Source organism: Caretta caretta, chromosome 14, assembly GCF_965140235.1.
Source record: "Caretta caretta isolate rCarCar2 chromosome 14, rCarCar1.hap1, whole genome shotgun sequence".
NCBI lineage: Eukaryota > Metazoa > Chordata > Testudines > Cheloniidae > Caretta > Caretta caretta.
Window position 1 is genome coordinate 4,290,378 of NC_134219.1, and position 26,652 is coordinate 4,317,029.

Sequence of the window (26,652 nt, forward strand, 5' to 3'; positions counted from 1 at the left end):
ATAAGCCCTCTGGAACCTCCAGACAATTTTGCTTTGTTAATAACAGTCCAGAGATTTCTCTGCTGTCTGCGTTTGCTCTGTCATTACAAGAACAGATACTGTTTTGAAGAGGACTCTTGTGATGAAAAGTCAAGGGAAAAGCCGATGGGAAAAGATGGATGTTTGAGGAGGAATTTCAGCCCCATCGGTAACTTCTCTGCCAGCATCTCCTAGCCGGGAGCAGCCAGATTTGGATTTTTAAGTATTGGTATCCAAGGCCACAATTCAGCAAAACATATAGGCACACTTTTTAAGTCCATCCATATTCAACAAAAGCACTTAAAGCATAACTGAATCGGGGTCCGAATAGAAGGGGAGCAGACAAGCATGACCATCCTGTTTCCCCAATAGATTAAAGTTTGAATTCCCGAAGAACTGTAAAGAACGACTTTAATAAAGGGCTGGGGGTGTGAATAGTTATTAATCTTTCTGTCTGTAGCTTGCAAACACAATAATGCTGAGTTAGTCAGAAAGCCAGAAGTGTTTGAGATATAATCAAAAATAAAAAGCCATTTCACACACGGCTGAGAAGTCAGTTGCCTTCATAAGGCGCCTGCAGTTCGAGCCACACTTGAAGCCATTTATCTCTTTCCAGTGCTGGCTGCAGAGGATATGAAAAATGCAGCATGCTGCACACATGTAATTAAACTTTTGGCAGAAACTTTGCCCTGCAGCTTTCGTTTGAAATTCAAGAACGATAAATCAAGTGGAATATTTAGAGGCGTTTTTGAGAACACCATTTAAAATAATGTACATGGCACACTTAATTATATGTCAGGTGATTACACTGGAAAGATACTTTCCAGTACCCTCATCTAACTGCACCTGCTGCTCCTTCCAGAAGCAACTCATCATTCCACCCTGCTGGCACTGCTGCAACTGACTGTTGATGCTCTTCTGATTTCGAACCCAGGCTATATTTAGAAGTATTTCAATCCTTGATCGTTTTGGGTGCTGTATTGTCTGTAATATCTGAACCCAAAAGAATCCCCATTTCACTGCTTCCCTTGGCTATGTGCACCATTTTCAAGGTGAGCCTACATGAAGGATTTGCTGCCCATATGCAGCCTTCTTTCATAGACAACCATTTGTGACGTGGTTTGGCACAGAGGCCTTCTGTGTAAACTCTCTCGAGTTGGATGGTTGAAGTAGTAGAACTCTTCCTCCGTAATAGTGGTTCAGAGCACTCCTGGGCTTCCTAACTCCAGAAATGGTCCTTCTAACAAATAGCTCAGTTCAGGAACTTTATAGACTGTCTGCCTCCCATTTCTCCTAATCTTAGCTCTCAGGCATACCTTAGAATCAGCTTGGGCAAAACTCTTGGAAACAGCTGAATCAATCAGACACCTAGTAAGAGGCTTTTCTGGAGGAGCTAGCAAAGATTTTCATTCCTTCATATTTATGCTTCTGTTTCTCTTTGATATAAGACGGAGGTTCAGACTCATTATTCTCTCTCTCAGATCTGCAGGTATTTTGAGTAGGCAAGGTGTTTTCGGCATCTTAATTTAACAGCTCACTTCAACTAAATTTGTAACAAATCAAATACTTACGATGCCCCAAGCTTTTGTTCGTTTCAATAATTCACAGTGCTGGCTACTTTTAAGTGTAAAAACTGCTTTTAATTTAAAATGTACCTCTGTTCTTGGGATGAGTAAGCATCTTCACAGGTGGCAGGCTAATGGGCAGCCGAGGGCCTGGACTGGGCATTCGTTTTCATTAGCAAGAGGCATGTAATGAATCTTTTATGGAAATTTGATAATGGGGAGAGGGCTGGTAATTGTCATCCTAATGGGAATAGCTGAAGCTTTCCTGGTTATGCAAGGTTTCTGATTTATTGTTGAGGGTGCGTTTCGTGGGTATTTGTATCTCATGCTGTCTGAATAGATGAGGCAAGAGAATAATTTCATTATATGGGGGGGGGGGTTTAAAATTTCACAACCAAGGGACTTAAGTCCCTAAGTTATGCAGATGCTTTTTTCGAAAACGTTGCTCGTGACATTTATCTCCATTTGTTTACAGGCGCTTGAGTGTTGTTTGTTCACTTCAGTATTCTGGGTTTGAAGAAAACATCACTACCGCTCTGAGGACACTGCCATATGTGGGGTGGGAAACGTTCGGGGGAGGGGGGTGAATGTATCTATGCATATGTGCAAAAGGATTGTATATTCTTCAGGAGAGAACATTGTATGAAACCCCCCCCACTGCATCAGAGTCGACATCTGGGACACCCGTCCACCCTGCAAACAGGGAATTTGCATGCATGCTTTTCAGCTCTCGATGCACAGCACCCAGTGTAACCTTTTTTCTGCTCCCCTTTGCTTCTGTAGGAGCCCTGATCATGTGCAGCGATCACCCTTTTGAAACACCCAATGAAAAAGTAGATCTCAAAGTGTTATACAAAGGGAGGTCAGTATCATCATCCCCCCTTTTACAGGTGGGGAAACTGAAGCACAGAGCAGGGAATGATTTGCTCAGGGTCACCAAGAAGGTCGGGGCAGAGCCGGAAATAGGTCTCCTAAGTTCTATTCCAGTCCTCTAGCCACTAGGCAATACTGCCTCCCAGACAGGTTGCTTATTACACCGCTGGAAGGGGCTCAGATACTGGGGGTGATGAGCACGATATTAGAAACTATATAAGGAATAGAATAGGAAAGGATTTGCGTGCCAGGAAAGGCTACTGATTTGCAAAGCAAATCTACGGTGGAGTAACGGAATGGGTTCCACAACATCCCAAGCCCTAGTTGGGCAGGGGGGCAGAGACTGGCATTTGGTCTGTTGTTCTGCTGTGCTCCTACGTGCTAACTGTGAAGGCGGCTCCATCAGGAAGTCTTGGAGACAGAACAAATTGTTTTGCAAAGTATTTTGGAAAGATGTTGGAAGTTTCCTTTATTGTGGTGTTTTTTGGGGGATTTTTTGGCTTGAATATTTTGTTCTGAGTTGATTTCTGTCGAGTTGCATCTGCTGTTCCCTGCCCCCCTCCCATATGCATATGGTTCAATTTTTGCATGTTTAACGGCCATCATGGGTGGGGTTTTTTTGGTCTGTTTTGTTGTAGAATTAGTTGGTTCTGCTTGGGGCTTCTACCAAATGGGGAGTGAAGGGAAAAAGAGGGCTCCCTGAAGGGGCTGGAAAACCTTATCTTCAGTTTTGTGCAGCGCCGTGGGCAGGTATTCAGCCAGCGCTTCGCAGTGTCTGCAGTTTGCTCCCACGTTCAGGAGGATGCAGTCTTAACGCCACATCTCATGAGTCTGTTGCGCCTCGTACTTCAAAAGCGAATCACGCTGCATGTGTTGTAGCAAATCCGCTTTCTCTGGGTGTACATTAAAGCTAAAAAGACTTCATCTTGGTGGCAAATAGGTGTGGAAAAGACTGGGCTGCTCACCCTTAAACACGGTTGCCTGAGATTGCTAGGTAACGTTACCTCTGTATTTGCAGACTTCCCTTCCCTAGGAATGACTAGGGGTGGCTGCGTATATGGAAGTTGGGCTACTTAATTATCTTGAGCAGAGCTGGCTTGCTGTATCCACTGCAGGCCTTTGTGAGGTACAGAGAAATGTGGTGTCAAATGTGGCTGTTTGTGTTTAGGGGAGCATAGACCCTAATGCTGAAACATTGTGGAACTGGCTTCAGGTTAAAATCCATGTGCTCGTCAGTACTGCGCATTGGGCAGGGTGTTGGTACAGGGTGCTGGAACGTTCTGACTGACTTGGTTCTTCATTGTTGTTTGCAGTGTTGTTATAGTCAGGTTGGTCCCAGGATAGTCAAGAGGCCAAGTGGTCTTTTAATGGACCAACTTCTGTGAGTGAGAGAGACAGCTTGCAAGTTTACACAGAGCTTTTCTTCAGGTCTGTGTGGCTCAAAAGCTTGTCTCTCTCACCCACAGAAGCTGGTCCAATAGAAGATATTACTTTGCCCACCCTGGTTCTTCACTGGTATTTCTAGGCACACGAGCACCTAACTACACAAAGGGAGAACCCGGCATTTCAGGTGATCCAAGCTCTGGCTTTCTGGGTACATCCCCAAAACCTGCAGCTGCCATTCTCCCCACTGGGTTGGCAGCCTCAGATTTGAAATTGTGGCCCGGTCTGGAGCTCAGGCTTCGAAGCCTAGAGAGGGGTTGGACTTCAGAGCTCCAGCCGCAACTTCAAAGTGCGGCATCTACGGCTGTGTGTAGAGCGCTAGCAAGGGTCCTGCAAACCCGAGCCTGTTGCTTGGGCTGAGGGGCTCGCTGCTGTGCGCTGTGTAGATGTAACCTTTGTAACCACACAACAGTAGCGGCAGCCACTTGAGTTTTAATTGTAGAAAGATTGTGTGTCTGTCTTAAGGGTGATGGAGATGGGTATTTGCCAGTGGGAGTTCCAGAGCCAAAAAAGCTTCGCGCTTCATCTGGGGATCTCAAAACTGCTTGCAAATATTAAGTCTTATCAGGCTTGTGAGTTAGGTAGCCTTAAACTCAGATGGGGAAACAGAGGCACAAAGAGGTTGCATCCCCGGAGTCCTGATTCTTCTTTCCCGGTTCTGTGCGTTAGTGCTCAGTGCATTTATCTCTATTCATGAAAAAGGCCAAGACTCCTGTTGATGGTTGGAATAGAAAACGGGGGTCACATTCCAAGACTTAGGGTTATTAACAGGTAGCTGATACTAGCCCAAGACACAGCTCCTCAAAGCCAACTTGCAGGTTAAAAATAGCAAGTATAATAGCTCTGTGGTTTCTCTTTAAACTCTGCTGGAAGCCATTGCCAGAGGCTAATTGAGTTTGATGTGAATGTCTAACCTTGCAACCCTAGTGACAAGCAGGCTCCAGCATCTGATTTCCGTTGCAAAGGATATCGCCATGGTGGGAGGATGAGCTGTTTGTTAGCTGGCTGATGGGCTGCAAAAGAATAACTTCTGCTAAACTGCCTTTAGGCCAAAGCTTTTTCCAAAAGCAACTAGAGATTTGGGGCACTCCAAAATTGGGACTCTTCACATCCTCATTTTTCACAGATGCTGGGCAACCAGTAGCGCTTATGGACTTCAATAGCCAAAATAGGTCTCTGATCGCAGAAATCCCCTGCTAATCTCTGGTGCCATGCTGGGTTAAGATATACATGCACCCATGCTTTGCATATGGTAGCCATGCTCTCTTCCTCGCCTTAAAAAAATCATAGAAGTGTAGTTATTTGAACCTGTTTGGAAGACATCAAATCTATGTGGATAATTGGGACCTGGCAGAACCAGAGAGACAGCAGGATGGCTTGGTGGGAAAGGAAGGTTTGGCCAGACAATGTCTTGAATAGTCTGAATTTTGTTCTGGTTAATGTGGGACACAATAGGGCAAAAGAAAATAAAGTAATAACGTCTGAGATGTGAGTACACATTTTGTTGGTGCGTTGTGTGGTGTGTTCCAATGGAAAGGCCTCTATTCTTAAGTAAGCAACTTTCCCTTTTACCCACGTTTATGGAGCATGGCCTCTCTGCAGTGTCCTTTCTTTTGGTTTTATACACAATGATAATGGTTAATTTATGCTCTTTTAGGTACTTGAAGGAAGGGAGGGTAGGGAGAAGGGGAAAGCGAATCAAAACAAAACAGCACGTAATTGCCCGTGAACTGCATCAGTGGGCCTACTTGGTATCCTCTGGGCTTGAAAATGAAGAAAGGGAATGGGAGTCAGGAGATTGTTGCTCTTTGCTCCTGGGACACGGCATTAAACCATAGAAAATTGAAGACATGCTGAAAAAAAAGTGTGTGAGGTTTTTTTTAAATTTTTTTTCTGATTTTTAAATTGGCAAGAAGGCCAGGCTGGGAAATTCTGATTGGGTCCTTCATGCACTGTTATCCTTGGGGGAGCAGTTGTGAGTGTTATGGCCCATGAGATGGTAATAGGAGCTCGCCCATGTATTACTTGATGTTTTCACCCCACCTTCCTTGTGGACCGGAGGCCATGTCTTCACTTGGGAAAAAGGGGTGTGCTTATGCTGGGTTAGCGAGCCTGTGGTAACTAACACCAGGGAAAACGCTGGCGAAGACAAGGCCGTCTGTAGTTTTCACGTGTGTGACCGGAGTTTACCTCAACCTGTTAACGTGTGTGAACAGGCTGTCTTTCCTTCACTAGTATTTTCCCACTTGTTAGCTAACAGGGTCTTAAACACACCCTTTCCCCTAGAGAAGATTGTCAAGGCTGGGCCCGAAGCTTAAATGAGTTCACTTAAAAACCCCTTTTTTTAATTAAAAAATAAACCCAGCATCAAACACCCCGACTCCTCACCCCCCACCCGCCTTGCACTCTGCAGTGCTACATTATGGTCCCAGGTCGGTAACAGAATCTCTGTGTGGCTCTGACAATTGCAGATAATTATGGCCTAAAACAAAAGACCTGTTCCTGGCCCCAGGCACTTTATGCCCACTTAGTTGGCATAAAGGAGGATGTTAAAGCTACCCTACTAGATCAGCTGGGAGCTCCTCAGGTGCAGGGGCATGTCTGGGTGGCATAGGGCTGCCAGCTTTAAGCTCTTTCCGCGTCTCCCCAGGTGCGGAGGTCACTGCAGGTGTGACCAGGGCAGAAGGGCATGTTAGCCAGTGTAAATTAATCCAGTTGGGTTGGCCCTAGGCTCAGGAGAGCTGAAAGGTGGCTATAGGTGTTGGGCCAAGCACAGCATGAAAGCTTGGTCCTGAATATTTCCCAGTCTTTCCCTCCTCTCTCGACTTTATTTTCGCTTTATTGGTAGCTGTTTCTGTGGTGCCCATCACTGTCATCTGATGTTCAGGGAGATCTGATGGACTGTTTGGTGCCTCATTATGTAACCCACAACGTATGGGGTGGCGATGTGGGAATAAGAAATGGTGCTCCTTAAAAACAAGAAAAAACGCCGAACAAAAATAGGTAAAAAGGATTTAGGTGCTTGAGTGACAGACTGTTCTTTTCCTATGGACTTACCAGTTTTGACGGCCCTATTGAGCTGTAACATGAACGGTCTCTTCTCTTCTCCTGGGGCTTTCGTTGAATGGTTGGAGGGGAGAGAAGAGGGAGTGTTAGTTTTTTGGATGTCTGATGCGCTCAGAGCTCTCTCTCCAATTAGATGCTAATTTGGTCCAAAAGCAATAGCATATGAAAAATAGCTGAAGGGGAGACTGTAATGAAAGGAAAAGAGATTAACTCGCTCTTGAACAGAACTGGCGCCAAAGCAAAGTTGTTGACTTTGTTTTTTGCTCTGAGAGTCAAGTTTTGGCAATGCAGGTAATATTTCAGCTCTCTTTCCACTGTCAAAAAAAAAAAAGCAGCAGCACGGAAGCTTAAAAAATAGGAAGGATGCTCTCCCGGCCAAAGCAAAGGACTACAACTCGGGAAACCTGGGTTCTATTCCTGGCTCCACCGACGGCTAGCTGTGTGACTGTGGGCAAGTGCAAGTCCCTTCGCTCTCTGTGCAGCAGTTTCCTCATTTATAAAATGGAGGTGACCAGAGATTACCAGGGGAAAACAGGCTGCCCACCCCTTCCCAAAGCCCCTGTGTTGTGATCAGATGTCCCCAGTGCCATGCATGGCTAGTTGTCGCTCTCTGTTTTGCGGGCTATGCTGGTCTCACAGAGGTGCTGTTACAGGGAGCTGGATTCGTTTCCCAGCCATAAGCAGCTTTCAGCCCGCGACGGCCCCGTTGCGGGAAGCCAGCCTTTTAAAATGGGACATGACTGAGAGGAGCGCTTCCAGCAGTCAGGCTTTGTCCGGGCCGCTTACTAGGGACACCCCGTGTGGTGTTGCTCAGCAGCACTGCCTGGCAGCTAGAGAGACAGGACCTGAGTCAGGGCTGGGGCAGAGGGGATGTGGCAGGAGGCTGATTTGGCCCTCAGTGCAGGTGGGGTTTTGCTAGTTTGCACCCTGGCAGCTGGGATGTCCGCGCCATGGTTCTCCTGCCCCCAGAACACCCCTGCACCTGAGCTTCTGCAAGTTGTTTTTTTGGGGTGGGGAGTTTTTGTGTGTGTGTGTGGGGGTTTGCAGGCTTGGCAGATGCCAGTGCTTTTTATTTTCACCCTTATTTAACTAGTAACCGTGTTAACGCTCCGTCTTTCTTTTCAAACGTGCCCTGTGAGCTGAGTCCCTGAGTGCTGGCAGAGTTAGCCCACCCCTTGGCAGGGTTCACCCAAAGCCAGCTCCTGTTTTTTTGGAGTGTGTTGCGCACCGTTTTCCGCGAGGGTCTGCCTGACCCCTCGTCTGCCTGCACAGACCACTCTAGCCAGGGCCGGGAGGTGGGCGGAGTAGGGCCTCTCTGTTCTCTATTCAAGTTGATGGGAGTTTTGCCCCAGCGTTGAGTGCGGCCCCTTTCTCCGTGGTGCATCTCTAGTGCAATCAGGATGGATGACGGCTGCATGGATAGACGTGCCCTCGATCTAGCTAGAGCAAAGCTAGCTCGAGTTACGTTCGCTCGTGCTAGTTTTGATCAAAGCCAGGTTGGTCTGTGTGCGCTGCAGTCACGCTTTCCAACTTCTGTGTAGACCCATCTTGTGTGTGTCCCTCTAGCTAGCGCACAAGGGCTCTTACAGGGTCTGAACTTGTGCTCCAACAGCTGATGGTTGGACGCACAGGAAGAAACATCGGAAGGCGAGTTGCAGCACGTTCAGCAAAACTATCTAGCCCCACACAGCAGATGGGAGGCCTTGGGCATAACAAGTGCCTGCTGATTGCCTGGATAACATTTCCATGCCTTGAATACCACTGATCAGGGGAAGCATTGTCTCCTCCATCTCTTAGAGATGATTTCCCTCCTTTCTCGCATTGACTGGGGGTGTACGTCAAGGAAGCCGACCTGACGATGATCCCATAATGGTGATGCTGATGAGGGAGCTTGCTGAGATAAAGCTGCCTTTGTGCTATGGGGCTATGAATTGATGCAGTTTCTTCGATTGGGCCAGATAGCGCCATGCAGAATATTGGGTAGCAGACAAATCTTGATTTTTTTTTAATATGTCTCATCCTGGCCCTGTAACTGGCCATTATAACTGGGCTTCAGACAGGAGGACATAGGGTATCAAATAAAGTTCATCGGGGTTTTATCCTATTCCTTTATATTCTTTGCTTCCTAACTTTCTGCCTGAGGAGGAGGTGGGAAGGTGTGATGAGGTGGTATTTGTTGTCAGACGTCACCGGTGTGGTGCTCTACTTTGTCCAGTGTTGATACCGGTCGGCTGCGTGCATGCGTTCCCTCTGCGTGCTGCCCCGGCTCTGCAGATCGCTGACACAGCAGACCCCGAGAGACCCCTCAATGACCACAGTCTCCTATAAGGGACGAAGGCACCCAGCCAGGTTTATTGGCAAACGAAGCCAGTAATAGTAACAGTAATAGTTCCCTGCAGACTCTACAGGACATATTACGAACATGTGCCCCTGACAATGGACCGGCTCAGTCAGTGACGGGACTCTCCACTGCCCCCTAGGCCAGACTAAAACAGCTCTTCAGGGGTACCCTTTTATACACAGGTACCAACAAGTTACATGTTGGTCCTGACATACAGAGGTGCAACCCCTCTACGTGTTAGGTTGCCGCCGCTCACCTTGAACAAAACAACTCTATCCATCGTGTTATTCCTTTGACCCTGTCTTTAGGATGGGTCAGCCTGTTCCTTGTTAGCTGTGTGGAATGTGCTAGTCCCGGACTGTTCTGGTACCATCCTGGCACATGTTTATCTTACTAGTGCTTAGTACCTGTTAGGTATGTGTATAATTGCAACATCAGCCTCCTTCTTGTCAGCTTCTGTGGGCAGAGCCTGTCTCTGGCTCACAGCTTAACTTGGCTTTATGTTGGCAAAGTCTTGACCATTCCTTTAGTTCAGGCCTTAGGTTTGTACCAGGCCTCTGATACAAGGGTTTATGTTTCAGGGCCTCATCTTACCACAGAATTGACTCAGCATTAGTGAAGTGATTACTGGATATCCTGTGCCTAGTGCTGGTGTCCACACTTCAAAAAGGCTGTGGACAACTTGGAAAGGGTTCAGAAAAGAGCTACCAGGTCGAGAAGATACGCCTTATAGTGAGAGATTTAAGGATCTCATTCTGTTTAGTATTCAAAGGGAGGTTAAGAGGTGACTTGATCATGGTCTACAGGTATCAAATGGGGAAGAGATTTCTGATAGGAGGCAGTTCTTTAATCTAGCAGAAAAAACCCTAGGTAGATGCAGTGAGCGGAAGCTGAAACTAGATGAATTCAGAGGAGAAATAAGGCACACATCTTTAGCAGTGAGGATGATTAATGGCTGGGACGATTTACTTGGGAACTTGATGGAGTCTCCATTATTTGAAGACTGCCCAAGTCTGGAGGTATGGCTACATGGCAACAAAAGACCAGCAGAATGGCTGTGGCTGGCCTGGGTCAGCTAACTTGGGCTTGCAGGCTCGATGTTCTGGCAGTGTAGATGGTCTGGCTGGAGTCTGGACCCTGAAGGTGTGGACTCTGTAATTAGACACTCGAACTCAGCGCGGGCCAGTTGTTTCTGGCTAAGGGACATCTCAGTGTAGACAATTCAGGCTCATGCTGGAGCCTGGGTTCTGGAACCCTCGGACCTCGCAGGACCCTGGTGCCCAGGCTCCAGCCTAGCCCAGACATCTACACTGCAATTAAACAGCCCCTTAGCTTGAGGCAGCTGGCAGGGGCCAGCCATGGGTTTTTAATTGCAATGTAGACATACCCTCAGACCCTCCCCTCTTGGGGGGTCTCAGAGCCCAGGCTGCAGCCTGAGCCTGAACGTCTACACTGCTGTTTTTAGCCCCATAGCCTGAGCCAGCTGACCCAGGCTCTGAGACTGTGTTTTTTTTATGCCCTAGCTCAAATCGAAGTTGTAAGCTCAATGCAGTGATTACTGGGTGAGATTCTCTGGCCTGTGTCATGCAGGAGGTTGGACTAGATGACCACAGTGGTCCCTTCTGACCTTAATAACTCTGAATGAGCTAGGACACCAGGCTGAGTATCTGCAGACTTGGGTTCTCTTGTCAGCGTTGCCACTGACCCACCACATGCCCTTGGGCAAGTCCTTTAGCCTTTGTGTACCCCATTTTCCCTTTTGTAATATGGGGTTAATGAATGATATTTTCCCATCTGTGTAATGCACTGTGGGATCTGTGAAATAAGTCAGTGGAATGTGCTCCTAAGTCCTTTATCAGGCATACGAATATGTTATGCTCATATTGTGCTCTGTCTGCTAGCAATGATTAACCTTCTCCATACCCCAGGAGATGACTACCATTGCTGCTTTAGAGATAGGGGAAATCGTGGCAGAGATATTGGGCTCCCAGTCCTGTGATCAGCCTCTTGGCCCATCGTACATTTTAATCAGTGTCCAAAGATCAGAAACACTAAGTGAGGGTTAAGGGCAGGTTGCATCATGAAGCTTAAAATATATATATATATTCAGGAACATTTAGTGATGCAATCATCACGCTCTTCCTCTCTCTGTATTCTCTCTGTATGTAGCGCCCATCGATACACAATAGGAGATGAAATGGTTCTATAAGAGATGAAAGAGCCTCCAAGGTAACATTGCGTTGTTACAAGTTAGGGGTGTATGTGTGTGTTTTAGTATTTTTTGATCTGGTTTTTAGTATTTTTTGATCCAGTAATGATACTGGAATCTGCATTTATCGTACACTCATATGCAGAAAGGAATATCCGAAGGGGTTGCTATAGATACACTTTATCGCATGCCCCAAGCAACACTAATGCTCTACGTTGCAGTTATGCTTCACTTGTAGCCTTTGCATAATCTGATTCTGTTACTGTCAGAATAAGGTAAAATGGATGAAGGGTGAGGTTAAAACTAAACCAGCCCCTCTAAGCACGTAATTAGACTTTGGCAACTGGCTTGCTACCCAATCAGTGGCCCAACAGCTGTACAACCTGGACATCTGAGAAGGTTAAACTGCTTGAGAAACATGAGCACTGGTGGAAAATTGAGCCCACTGTCTGCTTGATGAGCTTGCCAACACATCTGGGTACCAAGTAAGTGCTTTGACTCCAAATCCTTAGGCAACAGATTGTCTTCTGAATATTCGTTAGAGTTGCTCTGCTCCCCAGCTGATATTTGCATCTTTTATGCGAGATGGTGGAAATGTCTCACCTCAGCCAACGAGGAAAATCCATGCACTAGAAAAGGCCCAATGCAGTGGTTGGATTAGTTGTTGAATTGATCAGAGGGGAAGCAGTTGTATCAGACGAGGGTATTCTCTTGCTGAGCCCTTTTCTGGCATTAATGGGTGAATCCTCACAATATCTGCAGCACAGGGATGTTATGCCCGTTTTCCAAATTGAGCGGTAGAGAGGAGAGAGCGTGGCTGAAATTTTCAAAGACGTCTGAGAAAATTGGGCACCTACCCACCATTGAATTTTAGGAATGAAATTTCACTGTAGGTCAAAGAGGTAAACCATCATGCAAAATGTCTGATCTTACAGGAGAACGTTTGCAAAAGGAGAATACTAGAGGCATGAGCACAACGGATATCTTAGAACCAGCCTACATAGAAAAGGCGGGTGAAAGTCCAGAACTTCAGCTAGTGTACATTTGTATAGCTCCACCCAGTGGGAAGCCGGGCGCAGTCTCTCTTAAAAGCCGAAGTTGAGCTCCCTCATCTCTCTGCAGAGTGTGCGCATCTGCTCTTGTGCAGCTCGGTCTTAAAAATAAATAGAGAACATCAAAGACCCCGAAAGAGCTAAACGCTCACCAGCGAGAAAACAGTGTGCACCGCTTCTCTGAACACCAACTGCAGCCCAGGTGAGTGAGGTCCAGCACGTCTTCATCTTCAGCTACAGGGCTTGATATTACCACTGGTCCTTCATATGCCCAAACTCCCTGGTACCCCTGCTGTATTCCCTTCTCGGGCACACTGTCCACACCATTAGCACCTATTAAACTGCAGCCCCAGAAAGCTTCAGCCCTCTCCCCATACACGTGGCGCTCTCTCTTTCTGCCATCTACTCTGAAGGGTTGTTTGTCCCCTGTGCCCTGGCGATGGCCCATAGTGTTGAACATCTCGAGTGGTGGTAGAAGGCAGGAGGCCAAAGAGGGGCATTACCTGAAAAGGATAAACATGGTGCATAAGGAAGGAAGCATTCAATGGAATAGAGAGGGGATGTTTGGGCTGAAAATTTTCTTGGCATATCTGTTGGGCTGTGGAATAATCTCCCATGGGAGACAGAGAGCCCCAGAGCTTGGAAATTTTGGAATTAGGCTGGGCAAAGTACAGAAAAATATCCTATGGGGACACAATGCTGTCATGGCTGGGGGATAGATAATACTGAACCATGGCCATTCTGCAATTAAGTGATGCTCTTGTGGGCATTACAGGTCTGGGTGAAGGCTCAGAAGATTCCATTCACGTTTGGAGTCTTCAACCACATTCGTAGTTTATTGTAACGCCTGGTGATTATTTAGCTGGTCAGAAGATGGGGCAGAATTGGCCCTCCCTCTCATTCCTGTTTGCGATCATCTACTCCACCTTTCAAGTTCTACGCAGTCCCAGATTTTGAATGTTTGAGTAGGAAGCTCCATAGCCCAAGGACTAACTTATTGAAAAACACAAGCAAGAGCTACCCGGTTAAAAGCAAATAAACTAAGCCCGGGCACTGGCTATACATCAAAAAAGCCACTCTCGGGTTTTTAATCCCCGCTATCGGGTCTGCATCACTCACTTGGCTTTCCTTTCCCACTGACAAATAAAGTTCTGTTTATCCTTGGACAGGAATGAAATCCTGCAAGCAAATGTTAGCACAAACTGTTGGTTTGGCTTGAGTTTTGGGCTGACCGGGTGTCTGGTCCTGTGTATTATTTGCTAGTATTGTGACAGCCATCGTGGCTGCAGATGTTGCTTTAAAAGAGAAGTGCAAGTATCTGTGAGCAGATTAGTTTGCTGAGCTGGGTAACATCAGTCAGATATACCCCAGGAGCGTGGTACATTGTGGTGGTTGCCATGCTGACATCCATGAAGAACTGGCTGGTCACATGGCGTCTGATTTTTGTTTCCAGCTTTCCTGTTGTTTTTCTGATCCCTAAAATGTGCTGATTCTTTGGTGTTGAAAATTTAATCCCGACAGTATTTTTTGTTGCTGTTGAGACTCTCCTCAGAATGCTTTTAAGCGCTTTTCCTCCCCCCCCCCCCCATTATAGATGGCATGAGGTGAATTATAAAATGACCACACACACACACCCTTTCCTCTGGTGACCTTGGATGTCAATCTGCATGAGCACTTTTATGCAAAGATTCTTAATTGGCATTGAAAATCCATGCTTTGCAACGTGCAAGGCGATAGATGAGCATTATCCTGCCTAGAAATGGCATGGGAAGCAAGTGACATTCAATCAGAACAATTTCAGATGACTTCTTGCACTTGTTTGTTTGCCATTAAAATTCTGAGGTCGGGGGAGGGGGAGAGTTAAGTGCATCTAAAATGTCAAATCTTTTTTAGTGCAAAGCAGCAGCTGTTGCTTGTGTGAGGTTCAGGAATTTCTGCCCATGTAATTTCTTGGCTGCTTCTCGCCTTTTCAAACTGAAGATGAACAGAGAGAGACTCTCTCTGAGTGGTCTTGATTATAGTGCAGGCCATTGCTTATTCTGTCCTTTCACAGCCCTGATGCGTGGAGTTTACTGACGGGCTTTTAAAATGCTGGCCAAAGTAGAGCCTGGTGCCAGTTAATGTCCTGCTGGGAACCTGGGTTGGGGAGAGTCTGAGAGTCTTGGCTTAACAGAAAACATGTTAGCAGATGAAAATGAGGCAAGTCTTTTGAAGGTGGTCGGGAGCAGCCCCTGACTATAGGCAGTGACATGTTCCAAACCTGGGAATGAAAACATAACTGAATACAATGGTGCCTTCCTTCAGCAACAGATGGAAAAGAGAAGACTGAGAGGGGACATAACAGTTTTCAAGTACATAAAAGGTTGGTTACAAGAAGGAGGGAGAAGAATTGTTCTTCTTAGCCTCTGAGGCGAGGACAAGAAGCAATGGGCTTAAATTGCAGCAAGGGAGGTTTAGCTTGGACATTAGGACAAACTTCCTGGCTGTCAGGGTGGTTAAGCCCTGGAATAAATTGCCTCGGGAGGTTGTGGAATCTCCATCACTGGAGATTTTTAAGAGCAGGTTAGACAAACACCTGTCAGGGATGGTCTAGATCAGGGGTTGGCAGCCTTTTAGAAGTGGTGTGCCGAGTCTTCATTTGTTCACTTTAATTTAAGGTTTTGCGCACCAGTAATGCATTTTAACGTTTTTAGAAGGTCTCTCTCTATAAGCCTCTATATTATATAACTAAACTATTGTTGTATGTAAACAAGGTTTTCAAAATGTTTAAGAAGCTTCATTTAAAATTAAATTAAAATGCTGATCTTACGCCGCCGGCCCGCTCAGCTGGTTGCCGGCCTGGGGTTCCGTTCACCTAGGCTGGCAGCGGGCTGAGCGGGGCCTGTGGCCGGGACCCTGGCTGGCAAGGGGCCGGCGGCCAGAACTCGAGACTGGCAGTGGGCTGAGCGGGGTCAGCGGCTGGGACCCCAGACTGTCATTGGGCTGAGCTGCTCAGCTTGCTGCCGGTCTGGGGTTCTGTCCGCCGGCTCCTGCCAACCAGGGTCCCGGCTGCCGGCCCCGCTCAGCCCGCTGCCAGTCTGGAGTCCCAGCCCTGTCCACATAGAGTGGGTACCTACCTTCTCCCTGGTTCTAGCCCTTCTCTTCCTCTCTCTGCACTGAGATGAGGGTGGGAGTGTGCTGAGAGCAGGCCTGGGGGTGAAGGAGCAGGTTGGGGTGCAGGGTCTGGCCAGGAGCTAGAATGAGGGAGGGGGCTCAGTGTTGGGGCAGGAGGTTTGGGTGTGAAGCGCTTACCTGGGCAGCTCCCATTTGGTGCGAGGGGTGCAGGTGGGAATGACGGGGTGTGTGTGTGTGTGTGTGCAGGAGCTCCCGTTTGGTGCTCAGGGTGGGAGTGGGGATGTGGGGGGGTGTAAGAGTCAGGGCATGGGGTGTGGGGGGGCTGGGTATGTGAGGGGGGTGCAGGAGTCAGGGCAGTGGGCTGGGAGGGCTGGGTATGTGTGGGGGGTGCCGGAGTCAGGGCTGGGGTCGGGAGAGGGGGTGCAGGGGTCAGGGCAGGGGGCTGGGGTGTGTGTGGGGGGGTGCAGGAGTAAGGGCAGAGGTCTGAGTGTGTGTGAGGAGGGTTCAGGGATCAGAGCAGAGGGCTGGGGTATGGGGGTGTGTGCAGGGGTCAGGGCAGAGGGCTGTGGGTGTGGGCTGGAGTCGTGGGGGTGCTCCAGCCCCCTGCCCTGAGCGGCTCACGGCAGGGGGCTGGAGGGGTCATGCCCTGATTCCACCTCCTTCCCCAAGGTCCCCGGAGCAGAGACCACGGTGCAGCTCTGCTTTTACCTCTCCCCCTCCCTAGCAAGGGCCCTCAGCTGATCAGCCACAGGGAGGGAAAGGAGGAGGGGCAGGAACCCGGCCCGCTGGGGGAACAGGTGTGGGGAGGGGGAAGCTTGCCTGCCCTGCAAGGAGAGGGCGGTGGGCGGGGGAGGCAGAAAAGGGCAGGCCGGGTAGGATTTTTAATGGCCCGCTGCTGTCTGCCCGGGTCCGGCAGACAGCAGCGAGCCATTAAAAATTGGCTCGCGTGCCGTGTTTGGCCCGCGTGCCATAGGTTGCCAACCCCTGCTCTAGATAATCCTTAGTCCTGCCATGGGTGCAGGGGACTGGACTAGATGACCTCTCGAGGTCCCTTCCAGTCCTGTGATTCCCAGGAGGCAGGTCTTGTGCATGGGGGCTTGAAATGGGCTGGTTCTTTTTGAGACCCTGTGTGACTGGGGTCCTGGGGAGCTCAATCAGGGCAAACTGCAAAGAATGGGGCAGACAATCCTCATAACCGATGGTTATTTCAATACGTAGATTCATCAAGTTAGCCTCAAAACAGCTTCTATAATACCGTACAAAGAAAAGGAGGTCTTGTGGCACCTTAGAGACTAACAAATTTATTAGAGCATAAGCTTTCGTGGGCTACAGCCCACTTCATCGGATGTGGAACGCTGAGGGAGGCTTGACCTTCTCCAGGCTGCAGATGATCAGCATCTTTCCTGCCGGTTTTTTGGTTGTGGGTGGGGCAAATGGTTCCCAGCATGAGCCTGCTCCCTTCCGAACTGATCTCGAGTCAATTTCTCTTTTCCCCCTCAGACAGAGGTGAAAACGGGGAGCCCTATCAGAGGCGGAAGGGCGTTGGAGCCAGCCAGTCAGAAGTCCCATCTGCATCTCAGACTTCTGGAGACAGCGCGTTGACCCCAGGAAGTAGCAGTTGGAGGCGAATTATGCTGCTCATTCTAGCTGTAACGATACATAACATTCCAGGTCAGCACCTTGTCTGCTTTCAGTTGCAGGGTGGGTGTAGCCGTGTTGGTCCCCGGAGCTGATAGAGATGAGGTGAGCGAGGTGATATCTTTTATTGGACCAATTTCTGTTGGTGGAAAGGACAAGCTGTCAAGCTTCATAGAGCTCTTCTTCCGCTCTGGAGAAGGTAACCAGAGTGTTTATCATACCTTCTGTGCGACCCTCTTGGGTTTAACAATCTGTCCTACCTTTTATGTAGCTTAGACACTCTGATTACCTTTTCCAGACCTAAGGAAGAGCTCTGTGAAGCTCAAAAGATTGTCCCTTCCATCAACAGATGTTGGTCCAATAAAAGATACTATTTCACCCACCTTGTCACTTGCAGTGGCCTGTTCTTGAAGATGTCATTTCCTCGGTTGGATGAGAGGCATAGCCTAGTTGATGCCACCACATCAAGGATTTTGGAATGGCTGCTTTGTTTTTTATAGCTGTTTGATTATTGCAGATGGCTCCCATCACAGTAGCATCTGGGCACCTTTTTGATTAAATCTACTACAGCTGGTCTTGCTTGTCTGTGTTCATGTTATTCAGTCCTGTAAAGGCTGAATCACCAACATACATTAGCAGGTGGCAGTTTCGGGAGAATGCCTCCTGACTCTGCACTGTGTTCTAAATTCCCTGGGTCTCCCCCTACTGCCAGCCCCAAGTGTTTAAAAATCATATCAGACTCCCCTCCTCCATCCCCCCAAATCACAAGAGTTAAAAATCATGAGGTCTTAAAAATAATGACTGTTTGGCTTTTTATTTGTCTGCTGGTCTTTGTGCTGATAGGGGTTGCATTTTCAAGCTTTGCTCTGTAACCATGAGGGACAGAAACGTTTTCTTTTTGGTTAATTAAAAAAAAGCTGAGATTCTCACAATCACATGAATCCAGGAGCTGGGGCTTTAAGAAAAACTGATATCACAGGACTGGCATTAACATTGTGAGAGTTGACAACACTTAGTTGCTTTGTAATTCTTTGTTATGCTGGGGGTAAGACAGGATAACGCTTTGTCTGCTTTCCTTGCGTGCTCTTTTTCCTCCCCTTTCTATCTCTTTTCCTTGTTAGAAGAGCTCTTATTTGATTTACGTGTGTAACCTGTGTTATGGAGGGATAGAAGGAAGCTGATCTACATAGCTTTGCCTTTGGGGAGACTGAAATGCTGGATTCTCTGTGCTCGCTTGAGAAAGCAGGATTCCAAAACATGATGACTGTATCACTCTGTGGCAGGGTAGCTGCTACCGCATACTAAACACAAAAGACACTCTTCCCATCAAAACTGAGACTCTGGAAGTTTCCTTGTTCTGGTGTGTGTGCTTTTTGATTTTAAGGGTGGCTTCTTGCTGCTGTGGCAGAACTGTAATTTTAAATTTTGTTATTGGATGCTTCTCTGTTCTGTTGACTCATGTGAAAAGGCTCAGAATTATGTGGCTTTGATCACAGCTCTTGTATCCACTTCAAGGACAGTCAGGAGCCAAATGCCAAAAAAATTGTAGAAATATGAAGCTGGAGGTAGTAGCCGTGGGTTGGTGTGTGTGTGCGCTTTCTGCTCATGAATTTCAAAAACTGCATTCTTTCCATCCTTCTGTTGCTTGCTTGTCTCGTTGAAATCAGTTGCTTCATTTCAGCCTGTAATCATTTTTCACTGTCCTTCATTGCTCCATCTACTGCCTCTTGGTGGAGGCATTCACTTAACTAGGCTTTCTGTGATCCCAAGGAGGGTGCACGATAATATCTCCGCTTCACCTTTTGTTGGATGATCTTCAAGTGCTTTGCTAACGCTAATTAATTGTGCATCCCAGGACTATGATGGCCTTGTCTGTATTAGCAAAATTAGTACTTGTTTTTCAGCAAGTGTCAACCATGGTGTAGCTGCATCAGTGCTAAGCTGCAGGTATAGGAAAAATTCCGGGGTTTTTATCATGCGCCTGTGAAAACCTGCTCTAGATTCATTGAAACTGCTTGAAAGCTTGTGCAGGCTTGTATCACTGAGTGGCCAGTGAGCAAGTACAAGATTAACTGCAAATAAAATGTCATCTAATGCAGCATTAGGGTTGATTCTTTAAACTTGCAAAAGCCAAGAATCTCTGATTTAAAATTCTCCCAGGTGCCACAAATCCAACCTGTGTGTGCTATATCTCATTGTTTAGCACTGGCTATAGTGACATATTGCGCAGAGTATTTATTTTACAGTGTGAACAAACTAGAGGGTGGATGAAGACAAGTAGTAAATTCAGCATGCTGAGCCTTTTGATCTGGGATAGGAATACAGGAATTGCCTGGGTGGGTCAGTGGAATAATCCATCTAGCCCAGTGGTCTGTCAGCTGTTTTAGAGGAAGATGCAAGAAACTCAGCAGTCGGCAGTTATTACTCCTGAGGGCATTCTGTGCCAAGAAAATTTTAAAATTCTGCGCACAATATTTTAAAATTCTGCAGGTGTGGGTCGAAAGGGTTTTGTGTGGGGCAATCTGGGTGCGGGCGGCTCAGTGTGGGAGCTTGTTGGGGGGTTCTGGATGCAACGGTAATGGGACTCTGCAGGGGGGTCCAGGTGAAGGTGGTTGGGACTCAGCGGGGAGGGGGGTGTCTGGGTGTGGGGGGATAGAGCTCAGCTGAGGGGTCTGGGGTGGTGAGCTCAGTGGGTGAGGGTCCAGATGCTGGGGGAGTGGGGATTAGTGGGGAGGGGATCTAGGTGCAGCTGGTTGGGGCTCGGTGGGGTGGGGTGGGGATCCAGGTGCGGGTGGTTTGTCGGGGTGGTCCAGGTGCAGGGGGAAGTGGGGCTCATCAGGGGGGTTCTGAGTGCGGGGGCTGTTCTGAGTGCAGGGCGGTGAGGCTCAGCAGGAGGGTCTGAGTATGAGGGGGTCTGGATGCACGGGGGTTGGGTGAATGGGGGAGCAGCTCCCTGTACAGGGACCCCACCCCCTGCAGCTGAGAAGCAATGGGTGCAGGAAGCTGGGGGCAGGGGGAGTTTGCAGAGATTCTTGCAGCCAGGGGAGAAATCTGGGGGTTGGGTCTGACCCAGCCCCAGGTGCCGTGCAGGGGACGAAGAAGTCCCATCCTGCCCAGCTGGGACTAGCAGCTGAGCCCGGTGCAGGGTAGGAGCCACCAGCTGGGTCTTCCCCAGTCCCGCCTCCTGCCCCACAGTGATTTACCCCTCTGATGGCTGCCCTAGGCACCTGAAACATACTGCTGGGGAGGGTCGCATGACCGCTCTTGTGGATTCCCTGTCAAAAAGTCATTTTTCTGTGGGGAAGTAAAGAAATCTGCGGGGGACATAAATTCTGCGTAATTCCCCCAGGAGTAAGTTATTGGAACGTCTCCTAATCAGTTTATGCCCTTAGGCCTCGTGACTTGATATCTAAATTGATTGATGCCCATTTTCCATTCAAAAACTCTTGGTTTGGGGTTTTTTAATACTCTGATAATTACCCAATTAACACTCCTGTCTTTTTTTGTTAAAATCTTCGCCTAAATGATCCCTTGTGGCAATGAGTTCCACAGGCCGGTTCTGCATTGTGTGAAAGCGTGTTTCCTTCCTTCATCTGTTTTGAATTTGCTGCTTCTTGTTGCGTGCCCCCTTGCTCTCTTGTGTGAGAAAAGAGGGCGAACAGCTGTACCTGATGTATCTTCTTTATAGGAGTCTTCACTTCACGTATTTTTATCATGAGATGCAAAAAACTATAAAGATGAGGTTCTTTTAGTTGTTCTCTTCTGTTGGGGCATTTGGGGTTCACATTTTCAAGCTCTTCTCTTTAAATTAAACACTTTTTAAATTAAAGCTGGGATTCTTAGTTAATAAGAGTGATTTCAGCCATGGGTGGCTTTAGGAAAAATGCCAAATACCGTGAGACTTGTGATAAACTCATGAGAGTTGGTCGTATGAATTTTCAGAAGTGCTGACACAATCCGTTGCCTTCAGGGAGAGTTTTACCATTGAATTCAGTGGGAGCAGAGTTAGGCCAATTCTGTATGCCTGAATCTCCACCAGAAAACTCCACTTGATTGAGTCAGTGAGACTCGTGTCTGCAAAATGAGTTGTGTGTAACTTTCCCTGTATGCAAGCAAATCCTGACTGGTCTCCCAAATTAGGAAAATCTGTTCCTGGTTCCTTGAGTGGCTTTTCTCTTTCTCAGGAATTTTTGTAGTTTGTGATTTAAAAAAAAAAAAAATCAGTTTCCACCTTCTGATGTTTTTAATTCAGCTTCTTCCAATCTGGCACATCCCATACGTGATAAACTCAGTTGCTGAGTTGTAACAACTTGAAATCTGTGCTTACAGCTATAAAACTACAGCACAGGAAAACAATTTGTCTTAATTATGAGAGTTCTCTGACTAATAAACTACAGACAGTGCTTTCAGAGATCTCAAATAAAATCTGTGGGATCTTAATTGAATAGGAATTTGTAAAAAATGTTGTTTTTTAAAATAAAGAAAACATTTGCTTTGTGTTGGAGATCAAACTGATTTTAATCCCTTTTAATTAAAGCAGGTGAGCAGCAGACCTCCCACATGGACTCTTCCACCGTCTGGGAGAACCAGGGGACATAAATTCACATATCCCTCCAAATCAGACTTTTGTTCAAATGTATGATTTGGCTTGTGGTACTGTGCCTAGGAGTTGCAGTGCTGGATTTGGTAGTGGCAGGTGCTTTGCAAACACAGAACCAAAAGGTTGTCCGTGCCCCAAACTAAGTGCAAGCTACTACCAAAATTAAGATCTCTCGGAATAGTGACTTTTTTTTTAAAAGAAAAACACCGGTAATGCTTAGTTAAAAGCAAAGACGTCGCCATTTGCGTTTGCAAACCCCTCCCCTCCAAAAGGGAAACTGACTGTCATTGTACTATGTCTTGTACAGCACCTACCACAATGGAGACCTGCTCTGGGACTGGGACTCCTAAGCATTACTGCAAAACAAATAATAATGAGCAGTTGCACTAATTGCAGTGTGGAGTGCTCATGAACAGCATGAAGATAGGGCGGTAGCTGCTTTAAAGGTGACCACAGTTTTAAGTAGAAGCCAAAAGATAAAGGTTGCGAGCGATTGAGTTGAAAACAGCGTAACTGGATTTTATCCCTCAGCTGAAGCTGCCGGGAGGCACAGGCGTGAATAGGTGCCTGCATGCATTTCTCTCTTGCTATCCTGCTCAGCGTGTGCTAAGGAATTGTGGATTATTTTGACTGTCACTGAGGAAACAAACCTTTGTAAAGGAAGGAACAAAGTGTCACCCAAAGCAATAGGTTAATGACCATAATCTCTCCGTTGCTGGAGTGTGCTCTTCGAAGGGGCTGTTGTAACCTTTTTTTGTTCTGACACTGCACAAAGCCCCCCTTGGGCAGTTATTGAGCCTCAGAAATAATCTCCTACTTCTTAAAGGTCACAGCATTAAAGTTTAACATTTAGGGTGGTGTGGGAGAGCAGCGCTCTGTGAATGTATCTGTTACAGCTCAGCAAGTGAGTTCTGTTCATCTCCTGCTGCAAGGCTCCCTGGGTCACAAATACGGTCTTCCCCATGGCTGCTTTTCCTGAGGCCATCAAGTGCATGCGAGGCAGGGATACATACCGCTCCAGCTTGGATGCAGCCACTGCAGATTTCACTAACTTCCAGTGGACAGGCTGGCAAAGCATGCGAGGTGGAAACGGCCTTGTCGGGGCAGAAGTTGAATGGGTTTCAGTATCGACGTGTGGGGCGATGTTTAGACTGAGCTCCATTCTTAGAAGAGTGGGGGCTCGCTTTCCTTTCTCGTTGACCTGTGTGTTTCCCTTAGCATTGCATAGGCAGGCCAGCCTTAGTGAATGAGCGTAACATCCGTCTAGTGCTGTCCACTGATATTGAAGCCCCCTACAAGCGTTATTTCCATTTCACAGTTTGTGCAACTGAGGCATTGAGAGGTGAGGTGACTTGCCCAGAGTCTCAGTTAGCGTTGGCGGTGCGAATAGAAGCCAGGTCTCCTGACTCCTAGTCCAAAGCCCTAGCCACTGGACCATGCCTCCTGGGCAGCTTCCCAGCATGCCCTGTCTAAGGACGTGAAGCAATAGCACTGGGAGCCTCTAGGGCTGGTAACTCGCAGGCCAGTTGCAAACCCCTCTGATGAGGGGGTTTGTACTTACCTGGCCTTCTGTTTCCAAAAGAGCATCCCTGTTTTATTTCTTGGTTGTGTGGCCCTTTGGGGCCTCAACGTTTATTATGGAGTTGCCACGACGACTTCTCTGCACTGTTGCCATGGGTTGCGGGGGCCGTGGAGAAACCAAAGGTGCCAGCCGCAGATGAGCGAGTAGGAAGAGGGGGAAGTCTTGCTCAAGGTGAAGATAAGGCCTCGAGGAGGGAAGCGGAACTGGTGGGGCCATTGGGATTAGGGAGAAAGGTTATAGAGGGCTACCATGCCCATCGCCATCGTATCTGCCCCATCTTTGTCTTGTCCTGGAACGGGGATTTCCCTCGGGTGCCGACCTGCTGTCATGGCATTTAAAAGGAAACATAAAGAACTAAAAATCAAGTGTCACTGAAGTTCTTTGGTTTCCCTTGCAAAGCATTGTACTCCCCTGGCCTTGTTCAGCAGTGCTCATGTCGCGTCTCCGGCAGGTTACCTTTGATGAGGCCTCTTTCCACTGCGCGGGATTTGTAAGCACTGTAATGTTCCCCCTTAATTATAATCCTATCAGTGGAAAGCCTGACCTAATTAGCGCGCACTCCTGCAGCGCGGTGCCGCTTTGCTTCGTGTAGCGTGTTACAGGGAGCGCCCCGGTGCAGAAGCTTGGGTTTTTGGATGGAGCTGCTGGGTTTTTCTTGGGATTTGTTGCAAACTGGAGAAGTTGAGGCTGGAGTGAGCATGAACCGCGTGGCTGCTGGGTAGGACTGCCTGCAGTAGCCTCATACTACCACCCGTTATCACAATCTGGTTCATGAAATTGTGCCAGGCCATCTTTGTCAGTGTGAACGTAGCTAAATCACATTCGTTGGGTGGTAGCAGACTTATGTGTTCGTGTCAATTGCTGCTGCTGCTGCTGATGTCGGGCCTTTCATCAAAGGATCTCCGAGCACCTTGCCGAGGTTTCTTACCTCCCCTGCTAGGTGAATATTCCCCTCGTTTGTTGGAAGAGCTGAGCCAGGGACGCCGGAGCCCTGACCCCCAGGGAGTGACTCGTCTCTGCACTGCACATTGTGTACTGATTTACACCTGTGCTAAGTGGGTGTAAAAGAGCTCCCAGCGGTGAAGGTGGAGAATTTGGGTTTGAGGCCAGATTTACATCCACACTGCAGTCACTCTGCATGGATGTAAAGGCTACTGAAGGGGCAAAGCAGAGGAGACTCAGGCCCCCGGTGTCTTGCATTCACTGCTACAGAGCACTTGCTTCCGATCAATTGTGGCTTAATTTTCTCATTCAATTGGTCTTTGGTCCATTGTTTTTTATGGAGAATGTTGCCTTGGAAAATCTACAGGCTTGTTTCCCTGCTTCCTCCCTGGTTGTCAGTGTAGCGGCTGCAAGGCTAGCTACGTGGTCAATGATTTATAAAGCAAAAAGTTTTCAGAAACTTTGCCGAGGGCAACTGGAAAAAAAAATGCGGTAAGCAGTAAATATGGCTTATGGATGGAATGGAACGGCGAGTGGATCGCATTGCTGGAATGGGTGGCACGACGTTCCTGTAGCTTACTGAAAACATGCCGAGGAGCATCTTCAGGACACCTGCCTGATTGCTCGGAGCGATGCTGTGTGCTGTAGGGAAAGGGCATAGGATCAGGGCACCTGGTCAGTCTGATGGGGCAGTCTAGCAGATAGGGCACTGGACTCTGGAGACTTGGCTTCTAGTCTGAGCTCTGCCACTGTGTCACTTCATCTCTGCATCTCCGTTTCCCTCCTCTGTCCGATTTACCGCGTGTGTACAGTGCCTAGCACAGCGAGGCCCCGATCTTAGAGCCTTGAGGTACTACCATCAGCCATACACTAAGATTCAGCTACCAGCATGCAACTATCCTTGTAAGGGAATCTAGACTGATGTGATCTGCACACGCAGCTATAAAAGAGGAGGGTAGGAGGGAAAGTGGCTAAGCGGAGGATATTGGCGAGTTTAAGTTAATGAAACCTCTCACTCTCAGCTCCTGTACCAGACCCCTGACTGGGGTTTATACTAACCCTTTGCAACCATTTACTGATGTGTAACTTACCCGCTTTACACATTGCCCCTAAATTCTGCCCAGTCCCTCCAGCTGGTGGGTTAATTTCTGTGTAATTGCAGATGCTGTTTCTGAGAAGCTGCCACTTTTCATTAGCTTCATGGCAGAAATGCCTGCCTAGTATTAAAGGTAACACCTCAGGCTAGCACTCCTGACAGGCAGCCTGCTGATGGTTTGGTTCAGGTGACTAGCCAAAGCTTAGCCAGCATGCTGGGATCTCCCTCTTGCTCCTACCCACCCATCTCTCTCTGATCGCTCCCCCACATCCCCACTTGCAACCCACCTTCTGCAACAGCTTCTCCCTCCTCCCTGAAAAGAAGAGTTTGTGAGTTGTGTGAAGGCTGAGGCCATGTGAGTCTCTGCCTCTTACCAGATTCTCTCGCTTTAATTGTTTTTTGTTATACCCCTTTACAGTAATGCTTAGCGCTTACACACACCCTTGAATCGAAGGATCTCAGAGCATTCAGCGACTATGCAGCAATGAGGCTCTCGCACTTGCCCTCCCAAGGAGGTAAGCAAGTGTTGCAATCCCCATTTTGCAGATGGGGTAATCAAGACTTTCACTACATGGCAGGCTCCTGCGGGCGGGGACTGTCTGGTGTGGAACCGAATGCATCATTAGCGCTTAAATGAGCAATTTGCTAAAGTTCACCCAGCTGGGGCATTGATGGAGCTGGGAGTAGAACCCATACCTCCTGATTCACAATCTTGTCCTCTAGGTACTAGGCCACACTCTTCCCACGAATCCCCCGAGGGATGATGAGTTTGCTTTGACCCTCTTTAAGAGGCGAGTGCCTTTAAGTTTTGGCGAAGAGTCTCTGTCTTTCATTTCAGGCAAATCTGCGGGAGGCTGACTAATGTGTGGGAAAGATAATTGAATGGAGAAACCTGCTTCTTGAGTTTTTGTTTTTGACTGGCTTCAGCAGGCCAGGGGACGGTTTGTTAATTTGTTCCTGAGCTGGAACAGGTAACATAAAGAATAAATTGGTCAGGACAGGAAATGCCAGACAGCGGAGTAGTTCCTGCTAATTAATATTCATATATGCCAAGTTCAGTGGAACATTCATTATGTATTTAATTAGACCTTGTTTATTCTGGTTCATCTTTGT

General features: G+C 47.7%; 1 protein-coding gene across 13 annotated transcripts in view; it reads left to right on the forward strand.

The window, feature by feature from the left end:
* The window catches only part of SLC39A11 (solute carrier family 39 member 11), a 411,797-nt gene that overhangs the window by 128,268 nt on the left and 256,877 nt on the right, over positions 1-26,652 (forward strand). For 11 of the 13 annotated variants that reach the window (XM_048818934.2, XM_048818936.2, XM_075119187.1 and 8 more), the window contains one exon: positions 17,182-17,352. The exons of 1 other annotated variant lie outside the window; for it this stretch is intronic. In XM_048818934.2, the coding sequence (XP_048674891.2) occupies positions 17,182-17,352 (171 nt within the window). Of the gene's footprint in view, positions 1-14,806; positions 14,930-17,181; positions 17,353-26,652 lie in introns of those variants that run through there. One more of the 13 variants, XM_075119192.1, reaches the window with a different exon arrangement.